Source organism: Columba livia, chromosome 17 (genome assembly GCF_036013475.1).
Source record: "Columba livia isolate bColLiv1 breed racing homer chromosome 17, bColLiv1.pat.W.v2, whole genome shotgun sequence".
NCBI classification, from domain to species: domain Eukaryota; kingdom Metazoa; phylum Chordata; class Aves; order Columbiformes; family Columbidae; genus Columba; species Columba livia.
Window position 1 is genome coordinate 9,207,999 of NC_088618.1, and position 27,965 is coordinate 9,235,963.

General features: G+C 47.1%; 2 protein-coding genes across 11 annotated transcripts in view; one reads left to right on the forward strand and one right to left on the reverse strand.

Moving 5' to 3' along the window:
• GGT5 (gamma-glutamyltransferase 5) overlaps window positions 1–16,144 on the forward strand; it is a 44,002-nt gene extending 27,858 nt beyond the window's left edge. For both annotated transcript variants that reach the window (XM_005503883.3, XM_065033725.1), the window contains 11 exons: window positions 4,802–4,932; window positions 6,321–6,410; window positions 7,523–7,712; window positions 8,299–8,456; window positions 8,874–9,023; window positions 9,431–9,564; window positions 10,112–10,314; window positions 10,738–10,829; window positions 11,640–11,749; window positions 12,365–12,472; window positions 12,697–16,144. In XM_005503883.3, coding sequence (XP_005503940.3) covers window positions 4,802–4,932; window positions 6,321–6,410; window positions 7,523–7,712; window positions 8,299–8,456; window positions 8,874–9,023; window positions 9,431–9,564; window positions 10,112–10,314; window positions 10,738–10,829; window positions 11,640–11,749; window positions 12,365–12,472; window positions 12,697–12,843 — 1,513 coding nt within the window. In that variant the 3' untranslated portion in view covers window positions 12,844–16,144. The remainder of the gene's footprint in view (window positions 1–4,801; window positions 4,933–6,320; window positions 6,411–7,522; window positions 7,713–8,298; window positions 8,457–8,873; window positions 9,024–9,430; window positions 9,565–10,111; window positions 10,315–10,737; window positions 10,830–11,639; window positions 11,750–12,364; window positions 12,473–12,696) is intronic.
• Window positions 16,145–17,799: 1,655 nt separating this feature from the next.
• GGT1 (gamma-glutamyltransferase 1) overlaps window positions 17,800–27,965 on the reverse strand; it is a 57,630-nt gene continuing 47,464 nt past the window's right edge. For 7 of the 9 annotated variants that reach the window (XM_021289621.2, XM_065033721.1, XM_065033722.1 and 4 more), the window contains 11 exons: window positions 27,230–27,357; window positions 26,913–27,002; window positions 26,210–26,402; window positions 24,879–25,036; window positions 23,844–23,993; window positions 23,234–23,370; window positions 22,180–22,364; window positions 21,235–21,362; window positions 20,841–20,953; window positions 19,664–19,777; window positions 17,800–18,638 (listed from right to left, as the gene is read on the reverse strand). In XM_021289621.2, the coding sequence (XP_021145296.2) occupies window positions 18,495–18,638; window positions 19,664–19,777; window positions 20,841–20,953; window positions 21,235–21,362; window positions 22,180–22,364; window positions 23,234–23,370; window positions 23,844–23,993; window positions 24,879–25,036; window positions 26,210–26,402; window positions 26,913–27,002; window positions 27,230–27,357 (1,540 nt within the window). In that variant the 3' untranslated portion in view covers window positions 17,800–18,494. The remainder of the gene's footprint in view (window positions 18,639–19,663; window positions 19,778–20,840; window positions 20,954–21,234; window positions 21,363–22,179; window positions 22,365–23,233; window positions 23,371–23,843; window positions 23,994–24,878; window positions 25,037–26,209; window positions 26,403–26,912; window positions 27,003–27,229; window positions 27,358–27,965) is intronic. The other 2 variants (XM_065033723.1, XM_065033720.1) reach the window with 1 other exon arrangement.

Below are 27,965 nucleotides of genomic sequence, written 5' to 3' on the forward strand. Positions count from 1 at the left end.
TCTCCTCATGTCAGGAAGCCATGAGGAGACAGGATGTGATTTCCCTGGCAGGGAATGGTACCCAAACCCACCTTTACCTCCAGCCCTGAGCTACTTGTTCCCTACTGGCAATGGAAGAGGCTTTTTCTGTCAACCATGCAAGATGCTTTATATTCCCTACCAGTGTGCTGTTTGAGCTCTGCTCTCCACTGCTCTGCATCCATTTGTTCCCCAAATGGCAGAAGCAAGAGCCAGCATGAGGCCAGGGAGAGATTCAGAAGCGCTCGTTCCCAGAGATGGGATTTGCTGCAGTGAGGCGAGCTGACCTGACCTGGCCCAGCACCGTCTCTGATCCCACTTCTCCAGTGTAGCCCAGCACAGCCCCTGGGGACTGGCTTTTTCTGAAACGAACCCCCGCCTGGGGGACAGCGCGGCGGGGAGGGTGAGAATTTAATGCTCAGAAAATCCCTGCGGTCCTGGGAAGCTCAGTCTTAGGCAGAGAATGTGCTGAAAAAATCCTTTTCAGTGATGGCCCAGCAGCATTTCTGAAGAATGTTAATATCCCAAAGGATTTGCCTTCCCTTCTTCTTGTATTTTAAGTTTTAAATTTGTCAGCTGACCCTTTTTTACTGAAACAGCTGTTACTTTTGCTCCTGTATAACGGGTGGTCTCCATCCAGCCGCCAGCTTTCTTTAGCACAAGAAAAGGTCAGTATCATTTAAAACCTTAGCATTCCCTGTGCATTTAAAATAGCTTCAGGGCTCCTTCTAGCCCAGAGCAGAACAGCAGCTTTTGCTGTGAGGATTGCGTGAGCAAAGTGCCATCACTCACCCTTCCTGGGAGGGTGAATCCTGGTTTTGCAGCTGCTGCAGCGAGACTTGGTTGTTAACATCCTCTTCTGCTCCCAACTTTAAGGAAACTCCACTAATGGCCAAACGCTAAAGTTGAAACTATGTGGCAGGAAGGATGTAGGACAAAACATGTTGTTATCAGATCTTGTCAGCTGTAGCACTAAGATGTCTCTAGAGAGACCCGGGAGGTACCACACTTTGACTGAGGGGCTTGTGCTCTGTAATTAAGGTAGCTGTAGCAGTGATCCATGTAAAGGATGCAACCTGATAGGACAGTCTGGCTGGGTGAGAAAGGCATAATGGCCCTAAATTCCCCAGGCATCACTTCCAAGAAACGGCAGGGCTCTGCCTGAAAGCAGGTGAGCCAGACATTGGGAGCCAAGTGTGACAGGCCAAGCGCCAGCTCAGACAGTGGGGTTTCTTTCGTGTTGCAGTCTCCAGGGAGCCTGAAGGGAAAGCTGTTGATACTGGGGTCTAGTCTGCAGATGGCATGGAATGGCATAGAATGGCATAGAATGGACCCTGGGGGGACACATATCAGACCTCCTGGGTAAAAGAGCAAAGCAGCTCAAAAGAAATCTTGTTAATAACCATGATCAGGATTTGGTTTTACTCCTGCTGGATTCAGTTGTTGCTTTAAGTCTTGCTTTTCCTTAGCTACCACCGTGCCTCTCCTGTGTCATGGGACACTACCTGTGCTGGGGTGCAAGTGAAAAACTGGACAGACACATACACCCCCCAACAGAGCCAGGGAAACAACGTAAGTGTGGCCTGTGAGCCCTCCAAGATGTGTTTGTGAGACGTGGGGCTAGAGGTGCTTCCTGCCAGGCTGGAAAGAGCCAAGATAATGCCTAGTTTTGGGAGAAATCTCAGCTCCCCTTCCCCCAGCCCCTGTCCCCCAAGGAAGCAGCAGGCAAAGGACCATGCCCAGCACCACACATCCCATCGCACACTGAGAAGTCTCAGGTGCCGCACACAATGCTTGTGGATGGGAAGCCTTGGCTCTTCATCCCAGAGTGCTCACTGAGAGGCAGCAGGCAACTGGAAAGCCCTCCTTCCCTTGGGCAAGAAGCAGGTTTGTGTGTGTGGTGTTAGATGTAGTGTTTGCCACCAGAGGTGCCAGTTACCACCCATATAGACACAGTAGACAGGAACGTAAAGCACTTTTAGATTATCTGGAAATTCTGGTTTTCTTGTCATCTTGCTTATATTGCCAAAATGTGGTTAATGAGGGCTAGTGACCAAGGGCAAAGCTAAACATGCTTTGCTTTTCCCTGAAAAGTTGTCCCTGTGTTGGCTGCTGGTGTTATTTTGATTTCTATTGTGTTAACGCTAAGGAGTTGCAGCCAAGAATCAGGAACAATAAGACTGTCTCTGGCTTTCCTGCCTCCCTGAGGCGTGCACAATGGCAGTGTCTTGGGCATGACCCATCTGAAAACTATTGAGTGGATCAGCAGGCTGGAGTAATCAGTGCTCATAAGCACTAGATTTGCCTCCATCTTGCCAGTAGGATGTGTCCATCCTGGCAGCGCTGCTGAAGTCTTCTCCAGTGGACAGTGGATGTCCTTCTCCCACTTGTTCCTTTGATGCTCTTGGGAAGTTTGTGTCCCTTTGGCAGTAACAGTCCAGGTCTCAGCTCTCTTGAGAAGTTTGTTGCTCTCTTTAGCAGTTAGATAAACCTTTTCTGCTGAGACTGAGACCTCATTTGTCCTCCCTGATCTCAGCGGGAGCCAAGGGCACAGTGATAAACTGGAGTTTACAGGGCTTGTGTTATCCTGGCTTGAATTGGGAGTGTTGGGGGGGTTGGAGCGTGGATAAGGTCATACTAAGAAACTCAGGTTTGTGTGCTTTGTGCCTATGGTGCTACATTTGTGGTTGTTAAAGAGTATTTAGCCCACAACGTTGCTTTTATAAACAAGTACTTGAGAACACCAAAATATCTTAGCATCATCCAGAAACAGGCCATCTAGGTGTAGAAATATTAAATTAATAACTTGATTAACTGCGGTCACCCCTTAGAGCACACTGTTAATGCAGTTCCAGTGCAGAGCATGCTGGCTTGGTGCAGATCAGTGAGGGGGGGAACAGCTCGTCTTTTGGAGCAGGTAGATGACCATCACCAGATGACACAAGAAGGGATGAGAAGCTTCATCAGGGAGTGCTCCTCTGGAACACTGATGTTCCTGGGGACATGGTGAGGGGTGCATGGCACCAGCGTCAGAGGGAGAGTGACAGGAGGGTCATGGGACAAGATGTGTTGCAAGATGTGCAACAACTTACACAACTGTGAGTGTGGCTGGGAACTTGGATGAGGATCTGGTGTTTTCCAGCCTTTGGGAAAATGTGCCTGATGTTCCATGTTAAGGTCTTAATGCCTTGTGTTGAATACAATACAATCTCAAAGTTTCTTTTTAAAGTTGTTTTTCACTGCGAATTAACTCAGAACCGTGGTTTTCCCTGGCACCAGGCTTTGTACATGTGCTGTCTCATAGCCCATAATCCAGGGCTCTGGGGAGCACTGTCCCATGTCTGTGTAGTGGTCTTTCTCCCCTCTTGCCCCAAGTTTCTAACATGCTGTCTGTGCCTTCTGCAGGAGTAGCTCAGTTTCTCATGAAGCCCTCTTGTCATTCCCTTCTGTTGTTAGCAAATAAAAAGCTCGAGTTTCAGAAAAACACCACCGAGGGACATTCATGTGGTGAGTCTTACCCCTGCTGCACGGAGATGAATGGACGAGCCTGAGCCTCAGTCTCCATTTCCAGCGCTACAGCCGGGGAGCAGCCTGCTGCTGGGAGGCTAAACGCCACGCAGACCCCAGACAGAAGGCGTGGGGGTTCCCTGCCATTTCTTTTCTCCGCACTTGTCCACATGCCATTTCCTTGCAGGTGGGGGTTCCAGAGGCACTTAGAGAAACAAAGGGAAGCTGCAATCAGTGTGCCTGCTGACAGCATCCTGTTCCCAGCCCCAGCAGGTCCCAACCACATCAGTGGATGTAAAGTAAACAGCAGTCCCGGCATGGGCTCTGTGTTCCTGTCACAGCCTCTGGGAGCAGTTGCACTCCAATTATTGAACTATTCCACTTTCCCTTCTGGCTTTGAATTACCTAAGCAAGGGACCGACCCAAACAGCCAGAAACCTTCCTAGCAAATACCAGTACTGGCTACTGGCAGGCTGTGCAAGGAAACCCCACCTCGCCACATTTCCACTGCAAGGAAAAGGGTTTTTTACAGCTCTGCTTGAGGGAAACCTTTGTTGAGACATGTTTCTCTAGCAGAAACTCATTGCTGTTAACAGCATGAGGCTGCCTTAATGCCTGTGTGTTCTTTGGTGTGGCTGTGCCTAGGTAGAAACAGTTGAGGGTTTTTTCCTGTTTGTGGATTTTTTATTTTGTGGTGTCGTTGTTGTTGTTTTGGGTTTTGTGTTTGTTTGTTTATTTGTTTTACATTTGGGGACACAAGGAGGGGATGGGATTTTTGTGCTGATATCACATAAGCCCAGGAAGGCACAGTGTAGGAGCAATGAAGTAAGGCCTAAATTTTGTGCTAATTGACATGCTAAGTCTCAGGATTTTTCTTCATGTGGATCCATCGCTCCTGCTTCAGTGGCCCTGTCCTGCTGACAAGCATATGAGTTTTTATTAGGAATGGTAGGTGGGGAGCTAGACATCAGGTGTTTGGTTCCCAGCATGTGGAAAGCTCTCTCCCCTGCCAAGAGCACCCTCCTCCACCTCTGGGAGCTCCTTGCTGTCCCTTTTTTTCAACAATGTTTGTGAGCAGCTGTAGTTCTCTCTGTCCTATCCCTGTTTGCCCAGAGAAATGTCTTGCCCACGGCTGCTCTTTTCTCCCGCAGATTCTTCTCTCCCACTATTTTTTCTTTCTCACTCCCACAAAGGCACCTTTCTGCACTCTCACACTCCTCCATTCCATCATCCCTGGATTCTAACATTGTCTTTTTTTCTTCCCTTTCCACTGCAGGGACATCCTGAAAAGTGGAGGCACAGCTGTGGATGCTGCCATTGCTGGCTTGATCTGCACCTCGGTGGTGAACCCTCAGAGCTCTGGCCTGGGTGGTGGGGTCGTATTTACCATCTATAATGCCAGCACAGGTATGGGCCAGCCCTGGCCTCTCCGTGCTGCCCTGTCTCCTTGCAGACACACAGCTGCCATGGAGAAGTCAGACTCCTTCATGTTCTCTCAGAGCAACTTTTTGAATATAAAAACTGCATCCTCTGATCACAAACCACGCTTTTGCGCTTAACCTAGAGCACCCGCTACAGCAAATGCATGTTTTTGCAGCAAGAACATGTGGGTGCTCATCCTGCCTCGTCAGCTCAGGCAGTGCCTGCTGACCCGGAGCAGCGTTGCACGCTGCCCTCGCTGCATGGGTAGGACTCCCCAAAGCGGCGGTGAGGCTTCCTGTCCCAGGACATGCATTTTCCCTTCAGAAACTTAAATCTAGCAATGTTCAGGGCCTGCTGGGAAGCCCTCCTGTGTTTGGCTCTATCCCTAGTGTTGTGTTCTATTATTTTTAATGTTTGGGGTTTTTTAAACTGCTTTGGCTCCGAAAAGCCCCCAGAGCTTATAGATCCAAATAGTAAAATCAGCAGTGAGCACAATAACAATATCATAGTTTTAAAATCCCTGCCAAGTAGTCTCACAGAATCACGAGTCTGGAAATGCTTGGGTGTATCTTATGCAATAGTATGATTTGGCAAAACACCTATATTTTTATTTTTTTCTTTTTGGCAGAGCCATGTAACTTTGTTTCCTATCAACAGTCCCCCTCTGCTACCTGAGCTATCCTGCCGCACAGAGCCGCACGCGGCCACGCACGGCTCAGGTGCTTGGTACACGAGGTAGCACTGTGGGCTCCTGCAGCACACCTGCTTCTGAGAACTGTGTCAGATAAATACAGGGCAGAGCAGGAGGTGAAATAATGGGCGAGACCTGAAATACAAGTGTACACATGTGGGTTTTTTGGGTTTGTTTGGTTTGGAGTTTTTTATTGTTTGTTTTTTTTTGTTGTTTTTTGTTTTTTGTTTTCCTTTCAAGCTTCCTGATACATAGAGAGTTTTTCAGTATCACCATTCTCCTTACAAATGTGATGGCCCATCACATAGAAAATGGCCCACCATGGAGCATGAGGCTCCTGTTATGTCTCTAATGTCCCACCTGTAGAGGAAGTGCAGGAACCTGCAAATCAGATGTGAGCCCTGGGTGGACCTTACCTGGCTGGAGACAGACCCTGGCCTTGTCCCTGTACCTTCCTGGCCTCTAGGCAGATGCTGCTTCGTTTGCTCTGAATAAAAGCGTGGGAGCAAAGGACAGTGTGTGCCAGCTGCAGCCTGACCCTGCACGTGTGCTTGACACATGGCAGAAGGATTCAGGGCAGTTTGTGGTGGTGCCGGGGGCTCTGGGCTAGGCCCTGGCTGAGCTCTGAGCTTCACCTGCTTCAGGAAGACAATGTTATGCATTTCTCCCTTCTCCTTTCTAGGAACAGTCGAGGTGATCAATGCCCGTGAGACAGTCCCACGAGGGTTTCCGCGTGATCTGTTGTCTGGCTGTGCTGCTGGGTTGCCCATTGGTAAGGACACAGATTGGGCCATTAGGGCTGTGTGTGCTCTTGGCATGCAATGCACTAAGCTCGGGGTGGGGGAAGTAAGGACCTTGCTGACTTTATCTGAAGTTCTGTTTAATTGCTTGCACTCTTCCTGGATTGATTTTTGCAAAAGTAAGAAAAAATACTAGTTCCTTAGAATTCCTGTTTTGTAGTAACATTGGCAACCTGACCAGCAAGGGGGTGGGGAGCAAAGCGTGAAGTGAAATCACTATGTAATTTCTCTTCATAGGAAGTCTGCATTTCAAGGCCAGATTTCCCAAAGCACTCATTTCGCAGCAGTTCTTGCAGTCAAAAACAAGGTCAATAGCTGCTCAGACTTTCTGGAAATGAAAGAAGTCGATCTAGTGTACTTGCCCATGTCTTTAGGTTCAGAAGTTGAGCTACTGGGCTCCAGCCTAGCTCAACTGTCACCTTAATCCCATCCAAGGAGGCTCCGTGTCCATTTGTTGTTACTGGTTTGGTAACAGGCACTCTTGCTTTAGCAGCGCACCTCAGATCTTTCCACATTTCTTTCTGCATTCATTCTCCTTCCCTAACATGTTTTCTTTTGGGGTGTGTCCTAGTTCCTAGAAATATTCTTATTCTTAGAAGAAGAGCCTGAAAAGGAACAGGAACAGCTATGGTTGGAAGGGACAGTTGGAGGTCTCTGCTCCAACTCCTGCTCAAAGCAGAGTCATGTCAGAGTCAGCTGAGGCTGCATGGGGCCTTCTTCTGTCTCATTTTTAACTTCTCCAAGGCTGGAGAGTTTCACAGCTCCATTTGTTCTGGTGTTGACCAGGCTCCGCATGACTGCTTTTTCTTGTAGGTCCTGCTGCCATCTCCCTTGCTGCAACACGTGCCTGTTGCCTCTTTTGCTTTAACCATGCACCTCTAAGTTGGGCTTCAGCTTCTCAGTACCCCTTCTATTAGGTGATGGAAGAAATACATGAACAGAAAAAGGAAAGAAAAGAAACTAAGTCTGCTCTAGAAGCTTTAGTCCTCCCTGTACAAATCCACACTTGCTTTGGAGTGCTTTGAGAGGTGAAACTTACAGGCCAGTGAGTTAGTGGGTGTGACACTGCCGTCCTGCTCTTCAGGTCCCCGCTGGATTGCTGTACCAGGAGAACTTCGTGGGTATGAAGAAGCCCATAAGCGATATGGCCGCTTACCATGGAAAGCCCTGTTTGAACCGACCATCAAGCTCCTTTCAGAGCCACTTGTCATTACTCCGGTTATGGACAAAATAATCCATCACCCACTCTTCTCTCGTCCAGGAAAAAGCCTGTGGTAAGACCCATGAATTAAATTGCAGTGTGAGGACCACTGTTCCCTCAGCTTCAGACCCTTCCTCTAACATACTGACATGGAGTGCAGGCTGCTGCTGTGGCTTTTGCCAGTAAATACTTGCTATGGAAAGGAAAGGAATAAAAGAAGTGTTTTTTTAAATTCTTTTTCTGCCAGCAACTGTTTTTGTTTGTTTGAGTGGTTTTTTTGTAATTTAGAGAGACTTGGCACAGCAAAACTGCACATCTGCTCATGGGGAGGAGCTGGCTGCATGTGGCTTGCCTCCATCTGTGTGGAATTGATCCCCTGGCAGCAGGGCCCTACAGCAGATACCCGTTTGGAGAAGCCCCACTGACCTGAGCCAGGGTCAAAGCATTAGGTCCCATGGAGGAAACTTTGGGGAAAGAGTTCCTAGTACTTCTGGGTAGCAATCAGCTGAGAACTTTCCTCCATGTAGATGGCAGTGTAGCCCTGGCTTGGAAAGTGTACAGCAGGTACAAACCAAATCAACTTTGGGAAGGAGAAAGAGATTGGCCCTGGGGACAGAATAAGCACATGCTGTAAACTGATGAATGTTCTTCTTTAACAGCCCACTGATATGTGACGATCAAAGGTTTTTGAAGCATGGAGAGACCTTCAGGTGGCCAGCGCTGCAGAAAACACTGAAAGCTGTAGCAGAAAATGGAGCTGCAGCATTTTATGAGGGACAGATAGGAAAGGCCCTGGTGGAGGACATTAGGAAGGCTGGTAGGTAACAGCTACAGTTAATACTAACAGACAGGCCTTTTTCCCACAATTGGCCAACAGTGAGGGTTTACCAGGGGAACACTAACACATGGCACTTGTGTGCCACTTGGGGTGACACCTGGCATGGGCTGGGGCCACCTTTCCCCAGCACTTAGAAGCAGGGCTGAGAGCCACCTGCTACTCTGGCATTCACCCATGGTGCTCAGGCACTGGCCTCTCCAACACCCTCAGGCTTTGCGATGTCCTTGTTTTGGTGGTAGATGAGGACACACAAAGACAGTGCTGGGCTCTGTGGAAGAAATTTAGAGCATACAGGGATGGCTATAAGCGTTACTGAGGCTCTGACATAGCCAGCCTGTAGTAACATGTAGAAGTTAATGTGCTAATGCCAGTTACCTGTCTGCTTTTCTGTTGAAGGGTCCAACATCTCACTGGAAGACCTTCGGGCATACAGAGCAGACGTGTCCTCAGCTTTGAACATTACCCTGAACAACCACACCACAGTGTTTTCTCCTGGACCACCCATGGGAGGAGCTGCGCTCATGTTCATCCTCAAGATATTGGAAGGTAAATTCCTAAGGGACAAGGGGCAGCAAGAGGTTTGCAAAAAGTGTTGCTCTAAGAGCAGTAGAAAAGTAGTGGGCAGAAATGGAGTTAGCAAGTCAGAATGGGCTACAAAGCAGCAGTGTGGCCGTGCTGAGCAGCAGCTGATGAACTGGCTCGTTCTTACGGTGCATCAGCATCACCATAGCTGCTGCAGAGGCCAAAGGATACGTGCTTTTCCCAAGGCTTCAAGAGGAATTGAAGTCACAGCAGAAATTCATACTTGGTTGTTTCTGTGCCTACATCCTGCTAAAGTGGAGGGGAGAGTTGATAAGAAGTAGGCTGGGAAAAGGGGGTTCCTTTCAACTTTTTCTTTACAAGTAAACATTGCCTTGCGTCTATTAACAACATTATTTCATCCTGCTCCATAGTGTATAAACTCCATGAAGCGTCACTGGCGACACCCAAGGAGAAGGTGGAAACCTACCATCGCATTGCAGAGGCCCTGAAGTTTGGCAACATGCTGAAGCCCCATATGAGTGACCCAGCCTTCTCAAAAACTCAGGTGAGCTGGCATGGTGCATGAGGGCACCACTGGCAGCTTCTCCTACATTACTGCTTGATAGAGCAGCCTCCTTTTTTTTTAAACCTGCATTGGCATCAACTCAAGCAGGCCACCTACCCAGACTATCCTACCTGCCAGCACAATGCTATAGTACAAGCAGTGCTCTGACACCCTCCTGCTTTGCAGCCACAGAAGGAAAGAAAATAGGACTGCTAGTCAAGAGCAATGCTGCTCAGCTGGCCAAGGCAGAGGCAGGATTAGGACATTTACTTTGTCTGCAGTTTCTGTTCAGCTGTCAGCTGGCGCTCACTTGCCTGATAAAGGATGTGCACGTACTCAGGCCAATTCTGAGGTGACTCAGTATTGAGTGTGTTCCATTTTACTGTGATGAGTGTGGCCCAGGGATTCAGGCTGGGGCTGAATGCTGCTGGTGCAGCTCCCCAACCTCTGACTGTTATGGCTGAACCCCCACAGGCATCCTTGTGCTCAAAGACAGACAAGTCTGTGATTTGGAGACACAAACTCAGTGTCCTTGCTGTGATTGCAGGTGACTGTGGGGACCATGCTGTCTGACAAGATTGCTGAGCTTGCCAGAAGCAGAATAGATGACCGAGGTGACCATCCACTCAACCATTACAACTTGTTGGAGTCCATCTACAACCACGGATACAAAAGTAAGGGCACAAGCCACATCTCTGTGCTCGCTGCAGATGGCAGTGCTGTGTCCGCCACCAGCACCATCAACTACCCGTGAGTAGCTGAGGGGTTAGTAATTTACACAGGCCATGTATCACTTTCACAGGATACCTGTGAGGGCTATTTACCAGAAATGCAAAACCCTTGGGCTTCACAGATTTAGGCAGTTTCTTACTCTTTAATGCCTTTTTCATGTGACAGCAAAGGTCTGAGCATCAGCCCAAAGGAATACCACAATTCACAAAGATGTAACATGTTGCTGAGCTCTGCTGAGTTTCTGTGAGTTGGGCAGATCCCCCCATCCACTAGTAACAGGGAGCTTGTCTCTGGCCCCAGCACAGCTGCACAAACGCCTTCTGGACACCCTGGCCGGGGGAATTGGGCTGGGAGGAGACAGAGGTAACCGCAGGGTGCCAGGTTCGGTTACTGTCATTCGCAATAGGAGAGTATTGAAAGTTTGCTTCTTTCCCCCTGCAGGTTTGGCTCCTTTGTGTATTCTAACCAAACAGGGATCATTTTAAATAATGAACTTGCTGATTTCTGCATAGCAAACAGAAGCATCCAGCCAGGTGAGCATTCTCACCCTCAAAATAAAACACGAGGCCAGGAGATGGATATTCAGGCCATGTACAACTGGGTGGGGACTGTTTGTAAACTGCAGGTACTCTTTCCTTTCCTAGGTTTAGATGAGAGTAAGTTTGTTTCAGATTAACAGAGGACAAAGACTTGCAGTGTTGTCTTGTCCACTCACACATGCCCTTGCATAAAAACATGGGAGTTTTGGGTTCTGGCCAGAGAAATCAGATTAAAAAAAAAGCTGAAGCTCATAATTGATTGAGGGGGAGGAGAGGGGAGGGGAGGAGAGGAAAGAAGTGACAGAACTACTGCTAAGACAACCTTGCTGACTTTAGGCTCATTTATGAAAAAGGATAGAGTTGCATGCACGGTCAGTAATTCTATAGGCTTACACTGAGTTCTGCAACAGCAGTGTTGATGCAGAGACATTGCTTTGTGAAATAAGCTATCCCTGATGCAATCTCCCTTGTCTCTGCCATGAGAGAGGACATCAGTACTGCAATGGCAGAACTGCTGCTAATGGTTCCTCACCTGGGTTGAAGGAGCTGCAGCAATGCTTGTAGGATGCCCAGCACCAAGAGATGCTTTCTATTTAGCCTGTGCCATGAAGATCCAGTTTCTGGTGAGGTGGGGTCTCAGCACAAGGGATCTAGTTTGCTGGAAGACTTGAACTTCTTGAGGAATGAGCAGCAGCTTGGCTTTCCATGGGGAATGCAGGAAGGTTGAGGTGGATAAACTTGTGTGTCCCTCCAACCCCCTTAACAGCCATGTGAGAGGAATAACACTCTCTGCCTCTGCTCTAGGAGAGAAGCCTCCCTCAGCAATGGTGCCTTCCATTCTCATCTCCAAGACAGGAGACATGCTGGTGATCGGTGGAGCAGGCGGGACCTGGATCGTCAGTGCTACTGCTATGGTGAGTGAGCACGTACCACACAGTAACGCTTTCCACTGAGCAAGGGGAGCACACGCTGTCCTGAACAAAAGGCATTGCTTTGCTGCTGCTTGTACTGACACGTGGGAGGCAGCAGTGAAGAGGGCCTGCTAGAGACCCGTCTGTCCTCGCCCTCTTGCCTCCAGCATTTCTGTGACAAGTGCCAGTTGCCTCAGTTCTTTTTTGAAAGGGAAAAAGTGAGAATAATCAAATAGCAAGTTAAGGAAGCTACTAGTAAGTGAGGTATTGCCCAAAAATAAACTGACTTTATAATAAGACTTTATCTGAAAATAGAACAACTGTCAAAAAAAAGAGATAAGATCCATCAGTGCATGACTTTGGCTCAGGGAAAGCATCTAAGAAGTATCATTATGTGATCAGTCTGTTTTTATACTTTCCCTGAGGATCTGGTAATGGTCACCATGAAGACAGGAGAACAGGCTAATAGGACTTCTAGTCTGACTCCGTGCAGCCTCTCGATCAGTCCAGATTTGTACCATCTGCAGAGAGCTGGTCTGGCTGAACACCAGTGCATGGGATGACCCACATTCTTATTCAATATCTCCAGTGAGTCAGGTGCGATTTGTTTTGTTACAGGCGATTATAAACAAGCTGTGGTTTGGCTATGACTTGGAACATGCCATTTCAGCTCCCGTCATGCATACTGAAGGTGACAATATCCTGTTTGAGGAACACTTCAGTGAGGTGAGTGGCCTTGCTTGGATCTTCTTGTCTTCTCCTTTTGGTGAGAAGAAGATTGCTTCTCTAACTCTCCTGAATGATCTTTTTACTCCTAGCTAGCCTCCCATTTGGTTAAAGCTCACTTTCTCAACCTGGCCCCACATACACATGCTTCATTTTCACACTGGCACTGCAAAGACCTCAGGCTCCTGCCCCATTCACTCCATTTGCTCTTCTCTCCCCTGCAGGAGATTAGGAGCGGCCTGCTGGGACGAGGACATAAAGAAATGAAAGCTAAATTTGCAATGAATGTTGTGCAGGGAATTTCCAAGGAAGGAAAATGCATCTCTGCTTACTCTGATAAAAGGAAGCTGGGGAAGTCAGCTGGTTATTAGCATTAAATGCCATCACAAATCACAAAACCACAGGCGATAAGTACATTCAGAACATGCTTTGGCCTGGACATGCCAGTGTTGCCTGTTCCCATCAGGAGGCCTCCCACAGTGTGGGCAACACATGAGATTGATTATACCTAATTCCAGTGGACTGCAAGGCACCCTCAGGCAATACAAGAACAGGTCAGCCAACCTTGTTTATAGCTACACCCTCCATTACTTACGTGATATATGGAAAAACATATTTCTTGAACAGATCAGCCATTCAGAATAAGAGAATACAAAGTGGGAAAGGAAAACTGGTCCAAAACCCACCGGGAACACTGTGAAATGGCCCAGCTTCCATTCCTGCTCAAGGGTCTCCATTAAGAGTAGAACTGGCTTCTTTCAGGTTGTTACCACAATACGCTTATTTTTATTGGGGTTCAGCAGTGTGAAGTAAGTAACTGAGTAACTATTTTGGTTAGAAGGATTACAAGAAGCGTCCTTAGGGTCAGGATTTTAAAATCTTAAGCACCCAGGCTTAGAGAATGGGTTTGGAAGGGGAAAAGAACAAAACTCCACACTCCCCCTCTTGGTTTTCCCATCCAAAATAGCCCTACTTTTCCCAAAGGTGGCAGATTAAATCAGAGCGCCATAGCACAAGTTTTCTGCCCTGCTACTCTCTGCCTGGGGGATGCGAAGGACCCCACAAGCTCTGAGTAACTGCACCAAAGCTTCCTTCAACCCTGCACACTGGTGACTTGGAGAATTCCCTGCTCCCAGGATGGACAAAGAGCTGTTGATTTTGGATGCTTTATAACTTTCTTCAAAATACAAAGGATACATGCTCAGAAGACCTCATTCTCCCAGGCAGTTAGCAATAGGACAAGGGGGCATGGGCTTAAACTCTACCAGGGGAAATTTAGGCTGGATATTAGAAAGCAATTCTTTACAGAGAGAGCGGTCAGGCATTGGAATGGCTGCCCAGGGAGGTGGTGGACTCGCCGTCCCTAGAGGTTTTTAAACTGAGATTGGACATGGCACTTAGTGCCATGATCTAGTAAACGGACTAGAGTTGGACCAAGGGTTGGACTCGATGATCTCTGAGGTCTTTTCCAACCCAGTCGATTCTGTGATTCTGTGATTCTGTGATTTGTAGCCGCGAGCTCAGCCTGGCCAGGCAAACACCAGGACTGCTGAGAAGCAATGCATGCAGCACCATCAGACACTGCCAGAAGACTTTCTTCCATAGCTAAGGACATGCTCTAGCTCCCTGTTCACCACAACTACTTTCTAAGATCACAGGGAAGAAATTGGAGGACTAATTAAGAACTATCACCTTCTTGAGGAGACCTGAATTCATGCACCTGGATGCAAAAGGTCTTTTGTATTAAGTTACTCCATAACCTTGCCCTGCTCAAAATGGCCTAGAGAACCAAACATTTGAGGGGGGAAAAAAAAAAAAAAAAAGAAAAAGGAAAAAAAACAACAAGCACTGAACACCAGACCAACAAATACCAAACAAAGAACACATGGAAGCTTTTCTCAAATACCTAGGGACAAGTTCCCAACTCAGTTTTCTGGAAGCTTATGAGCTGTACCTCCCTGTGGGCACAAATAGGTGTGAGGGCAAGGAAGGGGGTGTGTCTGTATCTGTGTGTACATCTGTCTGTGTGCCTGTGTCTGTGCGTGTGTGTGTCTCCGTTTCCTTACCTCACACACAGCCCCTGACATTCCTAGTACACAAACAAATAAAATCCCTCTGTAAACACTGTAGCAAGTATTTGAGCACAAACAAACCAAAACAAGGCCATCCACGCATATACTTGCAAAAAAGGCCAGATAGGTTTTAAGGTTACGTTCTTACCCATGAAGTCTGTCCAGTAAAACCATTGACTTGTTGAAAGCTCAGCCTTCACTTGCATTTTAATGATGGTCTGAGTAAAGCTGACTGGAGCCAGACATGTGTTTTCCTTTAGAAATTACACACTAAGGACCATAGTATGACCACAGCTGTATCAGAGCTTAATGCAAAAAAGTATTCCTAACTCACCAGATCATAACCGCAAGTACTTAATCATGCATCTGGAAGACAAGTTACTTACGTATATAGCCAGCTCTGTGCACTGTCCCCTCCTTCCTTGTTCAAGTGGAATTCATGCTAAGTCCCCTAGTTCAGGAAAAACTACTGATTTCTCCATCAGAGCTGCTCACTCAAGCCATAGAAGCGCACAGCACCGTCAGCATTACAGTGTTGCTGAATGTGAATAGAGAAAGGGAATAGGCCTAAAGTTTGAGGGGGTGCAGTATTTATGTTAATTTGGAAAGGGTTACATTGGGTTTTCTCGGTAGCCATATTTAATCTATATAAGTTGCTGAAGTTTTCTACTTCCATTAACTCTCTTACCTCAGCTACCAGTTCCTGGCTGCGTTGGTTCTAGTGTCAGAAATAACAGCCCAGCTTCAGAGTTGTCACAGGGGAAGCACTTACGGGCAGCAGACACCATCTGTGGCTCACATTTCAGGACCAGACAGACTAACTAGACCGGATGGAGGCTTTAGCAAGAGCTGTAGTTATTTCTAGCCCGCCTGTGCTTGGGGTTCACAAAAGCAACTGAGAAGGGCACTGGCGGGAGACAGCGGTTCGCTGCTGAACCAGGTGCTTTTTGCTTCCCCATCGGGGTTCAGGGCAGCGCTCAGCAGTGCCCTGGGCTGTGCTCCATCACGTTCCACCAGCAGAAAAGAAACCTACTCACCAGGTAACCGAGCCTCCAGTTACCTTCACTTGCGACATACCTTAGGGAAAGCACACTTCAGTAATCCAGCCCATCACCTTTCCAGCGCAGTAGTATCGCAGGTGCTTCCCACCGCCAAGGCGTGGGAATGTTATCTGTACTCCAGCACTCAATGCAATTTAACTGCTTTGCTACTAACACCGAAACTGAGCCAATTAAGCAGTTTTAAAACCCATCACAGCTTTAATTTGCCAGACAGAAAGGAACGAGAGCGCAGACCTTTCACAGCAGCAGAGACTTCCAGTCCTGGCGGCCTCACCAGCAAAACATCAGGTGAAGCTGAGGGATTGTACCTCCCTTAGCACCTCTGCTCTTGCCCTGCCACCTCCTCACTGCTGCTGAAATTTGCTTGGGTCACAAGCCTCGAGTTTGGTCTCTCCCCATTCACGCTCATGTCAAGAGGAAAGCATTACTTTGTACTTAGTCAACCTACATGAACTTTTAAATCATCACTGTACAGAGGCTGCTCAATTTTCTAATGAAGTCTTTTAAATTATATTTTTAATAAAGTGTTTTTAAACCTGTCTGGGAGTTTGTTCTCTCTCCATTCCCTGCATTCTGTCAGGCAGCAGCAGCATGAACCGACGTGTGACATTAGCCTGTCAATACACTGACAGCCCCAGTGCATCGCCAGCAGTGGAACCTGCCCCAAAGCAGGTGGCAGAGGTACATGGCCTATGTACAGACAAGTCCAAACGAGATGTAGATAATTACAGCATGCAGAAGTAGCCAACATTTTTCTTAAAAAAAGAAAAGTACCAACTAAGTGCAAGCCTTAGCCCAGTTTAGTTTTAACAAATTAGTCATTTGTGGTGATACTGCTTATACAAGCAAACAAACAAACCCATTTATGCAGAGAGTCAAGGATGCAAATGCATTTATAGGAACAGTTTTCAACAGAAGTGGTTTTAGCCATAGCAAAAATCTGACCTTTCCATAAGGGAAGTTTTGTAACATAGGTTATAAATAATAGGGGAGTGTTCTGACCAGCTAGAAGAAATTCAGGGATGCGAGACTGCTGTACCACAAGCTGCTAGAAGTAGCCCAGCAGCACTCAAACTTTTTTCAGAAAGCGTGTTTGTCCAACAGGCATTTCCCAGAAAACAGTTGCCCTTTGGTTTTCAGAACACAAGCTTTTGCTATTGTAGTTCAGGCTCACTATAGTGACTCTGAGATTGCACTAAAGCTCATTTTGCTATGCAATAATTTTGGCCAAGAAAGAGCTCAGCTAGTCCTAAGTCCAAAGGGTATCAAAGCTCCCCCAAATGCCCTGCAAACTGGATTTAAACAGCAGCGTACCACCCAGTGACAAGAAGTAGAAAAGTCAGAGTCTCAGTTTAGCAATAAAAAGATACAGGTTTGGCCCCAAACCAATCTCATTCTTTAAAGAAACACAAGGACTCCAGGTTATTTACAACCACCGCCTTAGCTGCACCTAACACATCAGGAAAGAGAAGCACAGAGCACATCTCAGGCAACTTTTGGTAAAAGCTCCTCATTCAGTGGGAATTATATAAGCAAATACGTATGTGAAGTTGTGACCCTTTGATGAGCTAGCACTTTATTCTTTGAAACTAGACTCTCCTCAATTCCAGAAACAAAGCAAAGAAGTTGCCCGATGCCTTAAAGTTCAGCCTTTCACTTTCTCTTCAACACATTCTGTATTTTAAGGTTCTTACAAACTGACAGGAAGTTTCAATAAGCCAAATGGATGAGTTCAGTTACTGTTAGTTGTGATTCAAGGACTTCATAAACACCCCTAGAGCTTGACAACATCCTGAAACATCTTAAACTAAGTCTATCTAGTGTGATGTATTAGTTGGCAGCTGAACACAAAAGCCCTCTCATATACAGGTACAGTCACTCACAGCTGTTCCATATCAGACATTGATTTCTAAGAGGTCATTAATGGTCTGATTAATGGTAACTTACCTTTAAACGAGTATCTGCAGCATGCCCTTTTTTAGAGGTTTCACCTCCTCAGCTCTGGTATTTCGGGCCTGCAGTATGATGCAGTAAAAAGAAAACTAGAGAAAAACAAGCTTGTTTTAGCTATGTAACTGTTATTTTCAATCATAGCTTCATCAAAGGAGTGAAGAAAGAAAAATCTCAGGAGAGCTTCTTTCATGCAGACTCACATAGTCCTACTTTTCAGTAGCAACTGTGCAGGCAAGAAAAATCTGTGACTCCATATTTATTTATTTTAGTTGTGCTCAGAGTTTTACAGGTAGCATCTTCCCTTTAGACCTTCTCAACAGAAATATAAAAAAGTTTGAAGCCATTTGCCCATTTACCCACTCATCTCCAATAACCAAGTGAAATGAAAATCAGAAACACCACTCTTAAAAGAAAGAGTGATGAGTTTGTGAAGACTTACCCCAGGCTAGAGCTGGGCTTCCTGTCACGGCACAGATCTATCAGTTTGTAGCTTTGAAAATCCAGAGTCCTGCAACCCCCGTCTACTCAACAAGAAACAAATCTCATCTCTAGCAGTGACAGGGACATTCCTTATAGCTGACGTTGTGCAAGGGAAACACTTCCTGCAGCTTGGGTGAGCTGGACCTTTTTGGAAACTCTGGGTACCCAATCTGTCTTCACAGGATGGAGAGGAGGCAGGGAACAAACTCTTCAAGGCAGAACAGACTCTTCAAGTAAGTACTGCACGTCCTGGGAGACGCGCCTGTCTTAGCAGACTGCTGTGGCATGAGGCACTTCGGTCACGGCTGTAGAAAACTGTCCCAGCTCTGTCAACAGAACCACAAGTAAATTTGTTCTCTTTCCTGTGAGAAGTCCCTGAGTTGCAGACCTAAAGGATCTTCCCCCCAAACACACCTCAGTGTCTCACTAGACACTGAAAAAAGGAGCTGAGCCATGTCAGTAGCCTGCAGGGAAGCCGCCTTTCCGGGAATCGGAGGCTGCAGCCCATCCGTCATCGGTTCTGAGAACGGCCTGCACAACCGCACCGCCGCTCACCCGTGTGGTATCGTGTTTTCTCTTCTTTAGTTGTTCTTCTACAGCCTGGAATGCAGAAGTGAATAAGGACAGAGAAACTGCACACATGCTGTAGTCTGCAACCTTCATCCTCCATGACTACCCAACCATTCAGTGCCTGCTTTAGATAGGTCTCCTAAAACTACACGCTGTTCCTCCTCTTCTCTTTGCTTTCTGGGGTGGAATTGAGAAGATGTTGCATTTGTGTCACTCAGTGTGGGCTTTTGATACTATTCCTGGTCACAGAGCATTCTGCCTCAGATATTCGTATACGAGCCACCAGAACTGATGGATCCAGTATGAGTAGTGGGGAAAACACAGGACTTGTAGAGTGCAGAGCATCCTCCCTGGTGCAGGCAGGTATCTCAGCTGTTATTTTAACAAGAAACTTATTAAAGGAGGATCTTCTGTATAGTTGGATGAAAACTGCCTTATGCAGTTTTTGCTAATATAGAGAGGTGGGTTGAGATAAGTACAAAGACCACACCTGTCTCAGTCCTCAGAGTGACTGAAGCTGCCAGCTCACACGAGCAGTAGGCAGAGCGAGGCAGATCCTGCCATCAGCTCTCAGACTAACAGCACAGAGACCTTCGCTGTGAAAACATTTTCAAGTTTGTTCTCAGGTTCCTCTGCGCATCCTCCCTCTCTAGCTCTGTGCCAGCGCTTTGGGATCCATCGGGAGACTGCACAATAGGTCAAGGGTTTCCTGAGAGTCTCTGGATTTAGACTGCTGGATGGTTCAGGCTCTGATGGGGTTTGCTGTTTTCTAAGTCCTTTGAGCCAAACAACATTGCAAGGAGATACAGAACATCAGTTTCAGATATAGGTCGTGCTTGAACACGCTAGGCCTTAAATCCATGTGACTGAGACTAAAGGTACACTTTGAACAGCTCATTGTGACCCAGTACTTGACCTGTGCCAGCTTTAATACTGCTCACCTAGGAATACTTGGCAAAGCTTCGTGATTTGCCAGAGGCGCATGCCTTTGTGACAATAGGAACCCAGCATCATACAAGAAATTCACGCGCACCCCAGGCTCCGGCTAGACAAACCTCCTCTATTTCCTGCTCCAGCTCCGTGACATTGGGAAAAAGCTGATCATGAATTCTGGGCTCTTCCACTGCTTTCTTCACATCATAACCAAACCAGATGGAATTCATGATCGCCTATGGGAAGCAAAATGCCTTAATGTTAGTTACTTGCCTTCAAAGAGGCCTGACCCTTGTAGCAAAATAAGCAGAGATATCAGAAGGACGTTCACCAGAGCACATAAAAGCAGTAATTCCTCGTTCCTGCTGCTTTCACCAGTCCCTCTCTTGCCAAAGCAAACACCACTGCAACAAGTCATCTTGTGTATGCTGAGGATTCCCACACAAGGAAACCTTGAGTTACTAAAATTAACCTAATAAAAGGATCAGCTCCTCAAACTATTGTGGCTAGATTTATGCCACTGTGATTAAGCTAGCACTGGCTTAGATGCACAGCAGTTACCTCAGCAAACACATAGGTACACCTTCCTGCTACTGCGCAACTGGTTTCCTTAAGTTCGGCCCATCTTTACACGCTTAAATTGCAGGTTGGAGCTGCTGGCAAGTGAAAAGAGCCTCAGGATCAAGGGCTTAGAAAACTGCTTGTAGTGGTTTTTATGGAGATTTCTCCTCTGCCTCAGCCAGAAAGCAACATCCAGCCTGGCGCTCCGACCTGCTGTGTGTGCTGGCACAGGAGGCAGCTTTCTCCTGCAGTCACTTCTGGTCTGTCTGGGCACTTGAGCAGCTGCCACAGCAGTTCACAGAGAGCCTGATGTTGCACCTCGCCTAAGTTCTTATTTAGCCTCTCTGTGTGACTTTCATCCAAAGCTGAGGACGGTGGATGGGAATGGCTCTAAACTAGACAAAGAGACTAGTTAATGGAGATCCAGAGAACAGAAGTCAAAGCTAAACCGGTCACAAATCACCACAAGTGGTAAGAACAACTTGCCAAAGGAAAAGACCTGGAATCACTGAAGGAAGTAATTTAATAAGAGACCCTTTGTAGCTCTGGCAGTAGTTGGCATTTGAGATGCGGCCCTCAGAAGTCCAGGCAAGAACCTCTCAGGCTCCCGGCCCACAGCAGGGACACAGCCATGGTCACATCACAGGCAGAGACTTGAGCCCCTTACTCCCAACACTTCCTCTCCTCCAACTTGTTTTGCATCGGCCTTGTCCCCAGTTTGCCCACATCATCACATACCAGTGCTGTTGCTGTGGTTATTTTTGTTCCTCCAGAAGCACCAACCACCATCCTGACCTTCTTTGTTTTATCCACCAAGATGGAGGGGCACATAGAAGATATCGGCTGTTTACCTGTTGGGGACACAGATGCAACAGAGGTTCAGCTTTCTACCTGCAGATTGCAAACTACCAGCTTCTGCTCCCTGTCTAAACCCAGAGCCTCCGTATCCACCTTCCTGACTAAGCTCACATGTATTGGTCAGCCCTTGGGGATCCCACTATCCCTGTCCTCTGGAAAAAGCCTCAGATCTGTGCCTGATCGTAGATGTGCTGCAGCCCACCTTGCAGACACCACAGCATTAGTGTGCAAGATATAGGCAAAAGCCTGAGCCAGGAAGGTAGTTTACAGCTACCTGGTGCTATGAAATTTGCTGGAGAAGGAGGGATCCCGAATCCATTGATTATGTAAGGCGAGCTGAAGTCATCCATCTCATCATTAAATATGATTCCACTCACATTGGATCGCACATCAGAGCCAAAGCTAGACAAAACAAGTTGATGCAGACATGTCAAAACCAGAGCAAATCCAGGAAGAGGTTCATGCAAATTACTGCAGTGTTAAACCTGGGATTTGATTGGAGTAAATCTCCCCTCCCTCCTGTTGTAAAGGACATTCTGTCACCCCTTGGGGGAAGGAAGTAGTTTATACCATGAATACACACATACACAAAGAGGAAAGGAAGCCCAGAGCCCTGCTCTGCAGCTCCCCTGCAAAGACCCCAAGGAGAGAAACAGCACAACAGTGAAGTACAAACAATTCCCCTCCCAGCTGGGCAGCCCTGCGCTCCATTCAGAGGCAGCACAGCTCAAAGGCAGGCACATCGGGAACAAATGGGGTTTTGCTTAGATGTGTCAAGCTGGAGCCATTCTCTATGGACAAAAAAGAACCTTCACCCCCCCAGCTTCAGGCCATACATACAGAACACAGCTCTTCCTGACAGCACTTGAAGTCAAACACTGCACTTCCAGGCCAGCTGTATTAGCTCAAATTCCTTCCAGATGCCTGGGAAATCGGAGCCGGCAGCGATACCAGTGCTTATGAGAAGATCCAGATGCAGTGAATGTTTTCTTAATGGGCGAACCCAATGTGAGAGGGGACATATTTTGTCCTCTGACCCAGCCACACAGGCCTCAGTGTTAAGAATTCACCTGCAAGCTCAGCAGAAGTGCCCATCATCGGTGCTACCCATCGCTACCCCGCCAGAGAGGTGACAGTTCAGGGACGTTTTATACCAACCACAGAACCACCACTAGGAAGATGGCAAAGGCGCACATGGAAGTAATGTCTGAGCTCATACTATTGGTTGATGGTGCTGGTGGCGGACACAGCACTGCCATCATCAGCCACAATGGAGAGGTGGGATGTACCGGCATTATCTCCAGTGTAATATACTGGCTCATAGTAGTCAACTGGATGAGAGATGTTTGTGATTTTCCCCCGGAGACTATCCGCAAAGAACTCTGATGTCATGTTCCCGATTGCCTGTCAGAGAAATCCAATGCAGTTACTCAGCAGATTAAGTTTAAGAGGTATGTAGCTATGAGGCTGATATCCAATACTTCAGACCATAGAAGAGTGGCAAATCCCAGCAGGGAGGCTATTGCTTTCCAGTAGGGGCTTTCCTCCTTCTTGAAAGATGGACATTGTACCAAAGAGCATTGTAAGCAGTCACAGAAGCAGCTGTTACAGTGCACCCCTTTGTGTGGGAAGTTAATCAGCATCCATTACTGTACATCTATGGAAAGCTGTCCTCAACACTGCTGTAAGGTGCAGGCAAGCAGTGTTACACCTGCTTCAGGGATGAGAGGAAAGGGATGGGGCTGAGAGGACTAGGCCAAGGCAAGCTCTGATCATTGCTTTGTAAGCTGCAAATTTGTGTCCATCAAGCCAAGGCAGGCTTAGATCCTGCTGCTTTTGCAGAGTCACAGAAGTAAAAGCACAAAGTGCAAAGTTGGGAAAAGGAGGATTTCTGCCTCACCCCTTCCCATCTTAAGTCCATTTACTATAGGTAGGACTGTGGCTAGAGAGCTACAAGGATGCTGGAAATGTCACCTAATAAATAAGGCTTCAAACACTATGAACACAAGGAGGATTAGCCCTAAATATACTCAAGCACTTCTGGTGAATTGAGGATTCTGCTTTTCCTTACAGTAAGAAGGTTTCCTCCATTTATATCCCTCACAGCTCAATCATGAGTCACACAGGACTTCACATTTTGATCAGAGATACTTCAGTGCCTGTCAATAGCAGGTGGCGTAGAGCATCCCTGACAAAGTTTAGTCACCCGAAAACTTTAAGCTATGTTCCATTCAACCTTGGTGTTGCAGAAAGAAAAGGCTTTTGCCAGGTACCTCTGTATTGTTGACAAATTTTGGATCTCCCAGTAAAGTCCTCTTGGCATAGGCAAAGCGAAATGCCTCCACAATGCGGTGGTAAGTCAAACCTTTCTCCTCCGTGGTTTTGATGCTGTCAGCAGAGAAATTATATCCTGGCAACAGAAGACAAACAATTGTGAACACAAAGGAAAGTACCCGGTCAATGGACTGCTAATCAACCTGTGTCAAATGGTGTAATCTTGAAACCCAGTTTCTATAGAGATGCAGTCTCTGGACTGTACAGTCTCCACATGGACAGGAGTTTTGAGCACTGTGGGAGTCATCAGCAGGGTTTCTAAAGAAGTCTCAAGTACAAATTAGTTTCCACCCATGCAAGTACCAGGGAAGTGCCCCAGTTGGGAGCATACTTTTCCTCTCACACCTGTATTTCAAGTAGGAAGGTAACACCCCTAAGTTTGCAGCAGAAGAGGAATGTTTCTGCATCTCTGATCCCTCCTGGGGTCTCAGACTTCTCCCCTGCTGGAGCGCTCTCAAGGGAGGCCCAGCTCCCACAACAAACAAGGTGGTGTCTTCACAGCTCTGCCAGCTCCTGCTGCTCATCAGGCGCCAGTCAGGGCACTCTCACCTTTCAGGATGTTTAAAATGAGGGCGAGCACTGGGCCGCTCAGGGGGGCACTAGGTGTGTAAAGGGTAAACTCCCCAAGCGTGAGCTGTATGGGGTCTTCGATCACTGTTGCGTTGTAGTCCCGCAGGTCATCCAAAGTGACAATGCCCCCTGGAAAAAGAGGAGGAAACTATAGATGTGGGTTTGTATGATCTCTGGTGGGCAGAAGAAGTAATAGTCCATCACCATGCATCACAGCAAAGACCGGAGCAAACACAGACAAATCCTAAAAGTTGCGAGGTAAAGAGAGCAAAGATGGGTGCACCGGAGATTAATTTATTCCTTGATAGATCCCGCTGGGGCTCAGATAGCCTAAGCTTGAAATTGGGCTGATTTACGGCAGCCAGAAATCTGGTGATCCATCTTTTTTACAACGGTCACCAGCAATGTCAGGTAACAAAACATCTTTAAGAGTCCTACTTACAGGAGGAGGATGCAGCTTTTGGGTGCAGACACTTTGTGCTACCCCACAAACCGAATAATTTGTATGTTCCATCGCCTTTCTTATCAGAAAGGGGAAGACAGTAAAATAAAAATAAAGTAATAAATAAACCGAGCCAGTAAATGACTTAGTCACAGGAGGCTGACCGAAGCTAGCCAGTGCTAGCTAGTCAGGACAGGATACTACCCCCATCTAGTGGCACCGAGAGATTAAACAAGCTCAGTGTTTACAGGATCAGGTATGTTATTGTTCTAGGCAGAAACCTGTGGGATTCAGGCTCTGTAAACAGCGTGCATCTGCTCAGCTCTATCCAGAAACACAGAGACTTGCTAGACAGAAATGCACAGTATTTACTATCCATTTCTGAGTTTCATCCATTAAAGCACTAATGGCTTCTCTTGGGTGTCCTGTTGACACAGATCTCAGAGGCGGCATTTCAGGCAGCAGGCTGGACCCGCTTCCAAGGCTTCTGCAGGTCACCGGCTCCTCCCTGGATGCTGAGCCGCAGCAGGCAGGTCACTCACGCTGTTTTGGACAGATGTCCTGTTTCTCACCTGCACTGCGGATGTCATCGATGATCTGTTTCGCCAGGCTTCCTGTGTAAAATGCGTCTGCTCCTTCAATGGCTATAATCTCGTATGTGTTGGCTAGTTTAGGCATCTTGACGATATCACCCTCATGCAGAATTTTCCCTCCTCTGCAGAACACTTCACTAACAGAGAAACGAGATTGACAAGATCAGATCTGAGAGACAAGTTCAAAACTCTGTGTACCTGTACCAGCTGACACAATGTTTGAGTGTTCATGCTAGAGGCTTCTTGAGGAGAAGAGAAACTGCCTGAGCCCCAGGGGTCCTGATATCTTGGTCTGGGACATAAAAGTAAACAGTGGTTTCTGACCTGAGACTCCACATCACTCAGAGTTTGCTTAGTGAAGCCTTCAGGAGGAACTGTCAATCTTTTTCACCAAGGCAGGCTGCTCTCCCTACCTGCCCAAAGGGGCAACAACTGCCTCAAGATGCCCAGGAGGGGCCATCGTCCTGGACCTCAAGCAGTTCAGTTCAGAGCACAGACTATGAAGCTATGAGGCTCACAGCTTCCAGCGAGTCCAGGAGAATGCATTTAATTCCCGTTTGTCAGAGCACTTCGAGGTAGATAGCTTCCTCTCTAGCTCCCTCATCACAGATCATGAATGTGCTGCCATGGACCTGCCAGATGGAAGTACAGGAGACAGGCCCGGGCTGTACATCCCAATTGGATTGGAAACCCACCTGCAGCTGGCAGAGATTTTGAGGGAAAGAGAGGTTTAAGCACGATCTCCAGTGAGACACAGACACCAAGGGTTTGACTGTAAGAGGAAGTAGAAGAGCATTTAAAGCCCTTCATGTTCATAGCTATTGCCCAGAGTGGATGGTCAGAGGCATTGCTTGAGGGAGGCTGACCACAGAGTAAGAGATGACCCAAATTCCCACTGCCTGACAGTAAATGAGATATTCAAGGGGACTCTGACCCAATGCGGATCAGATTAGCTTAGCGCACCTAGAACATGAGGAAAAGCTGGAGATTCAGAAAATACATCGCCATCTGACAGATTTATCCCAGCATGTACTCTAATTCCACCTTTACTCAGACAAATGAACTTTGAGAGCAGAATTTATTTCCCTTTAAAGGTCAGGACTGAACATTCCTAATATTTGCCACATGACTTAGCACTCTCAGGTGTACCAGCAGGTACAGTGAGTATGGTCACTGGAGGGGAGGCACACTCCTCACAGACACTACGTTACACAAGCACAGAGGCTCCTCAGCTAGGATGCAGTCACCCCAAATTTCTCTGCACAGAACAGCAACTGCTTTACCTGCCACAGCGAGACTGCTCTACCTACCACAGTGAGGGATTGCTTTCAATTGACGCCTTTTTTGATTTGATGGCTGCTGCAAGTCCTTTCCCAAGAGGGAATCCTTCTCTTGCCAACTTGATACTGGGTAGAAACAGGTCTTTCCACGCCAGTTTGCCATGACGTTTGTGAGCCAGTTCATACCCACGTATTTCTCCTGGAACAGCAATGGACAGTCCTCCTGGAGCAGATAAAGAATGTGTTAGTCTTCCACAGCAAGAAAAGAAAGCGACTAGGAGGTAGAGCAGGCTTCTCTGTCAGACCTGTTTTTAGGCAGGGATTATGTGTACTATGACCAGCTCAGCTTATGTATACAATACTAATAGAATTATTTGGCCTCATATTTCTGCATACATATTCTGGACTGTTGAAAGACATCTGTCATCTTGCTGGTAACTCAGGTTTTTGGGTCATTTCCCCTCAGTTGGCTCTGTACCAGAGAAAAGCTGCTCAGAACATGGAAGCTATCATAGCTGCCTGCAGCTTCCAGTCCTTCAGAGGAGAATAATTTACAGTGAGAGGACACAGTCTGTGCTTGCAGATTGTGTAAAGCGGAGGACATTTCTAGTTGAGAAATCCTGCAGATATGCAAGAACCTAACCAAAAGAAATTCTTAATTCAGACATTTCAGTAACAGGTAATGTTGGAGCTATGCAGTCCCACCTAACCAACAAAACCGCCTTTGCCATACCTTTCAGAGAGAGCTGTGTGTTGTTCCCAAACATGTCCTCCGATGCTCTTTTTGGAGCCACCTCTCTTGCATTAATGATTTCCACTTTTCCTTTAATGACAGAGCAAGGAAGATGATGTTTAGCTCTGGACTCAACACACAGGTGTGGTCTCTGCTGAACAAGTCTGATCAATGTGAGCCTGTTTCTTGGCAATTATTTTGAGGACAGCCTTTTTCCCCCAGAAGCTGTGGGAGTCAGTTGCTCAGGTAGGATAAATCACCTGCTTTAGATAAATAGTTCTCAAACTGTCCCAGATGTGTATGGCCTTGTCCCTTACCTGTGCTGCTGTAGATGGTAAAGAAGAGGCCCCCTCCAATGCCCATGCTGTGAGCATTCATGAGTCCTACACAAAGCAGAGCTGCAATCGCAGCATCCACTGCTGATCCTCCTTGCTGAAGGATGTCCCTGTGCAGCAGAAGAGAAGGCGTCATATGGTGACATGTTACAGTGTCTCAGCTACCTGCCAGCAGTGGAGCTATCTCATCGGAGCAGCTATAACAGATTCTGTAATGTACATATGTGCACACTCAGTCTATATGTTCCTCAGGAACAGAAGTTTTGAGCTCCTGTCACCTCAGAGAGTAGATCCTAACAAACTAGATGCAGACCACACTACCTTGAAAACACCAAGATGTGTCAAAGTACACTTGGGGACAGACATCCCAGACACATTCATTAGACATGAGAAATGACAACTCTCTGAGGAGCCTGAAATCTGCAGCACTTGCATCTACAACTGGGAAACAGCTTAATAAATGGTTTTTAAAAGGAGCTTGAAAAGCATCTCTCATTCCCCTTGTTCATGCATCTAGGGAATCTTTGCCTGATATGTTGTCTTTGAGCAACAGCAGGAACATTGGTCAGGCATGCTAAAAACTCAGGTTTTTTTATGGCCTCCTCTTTCTACAGTGAGGTTAGAGACCATTTGTGCTGGGCAACTACCAGGCTTGCACCTGGATATCAAGGAAACAACAGTTTTGTCTTGCGGAAAAGCTGTCAGGGATAACAAGAGT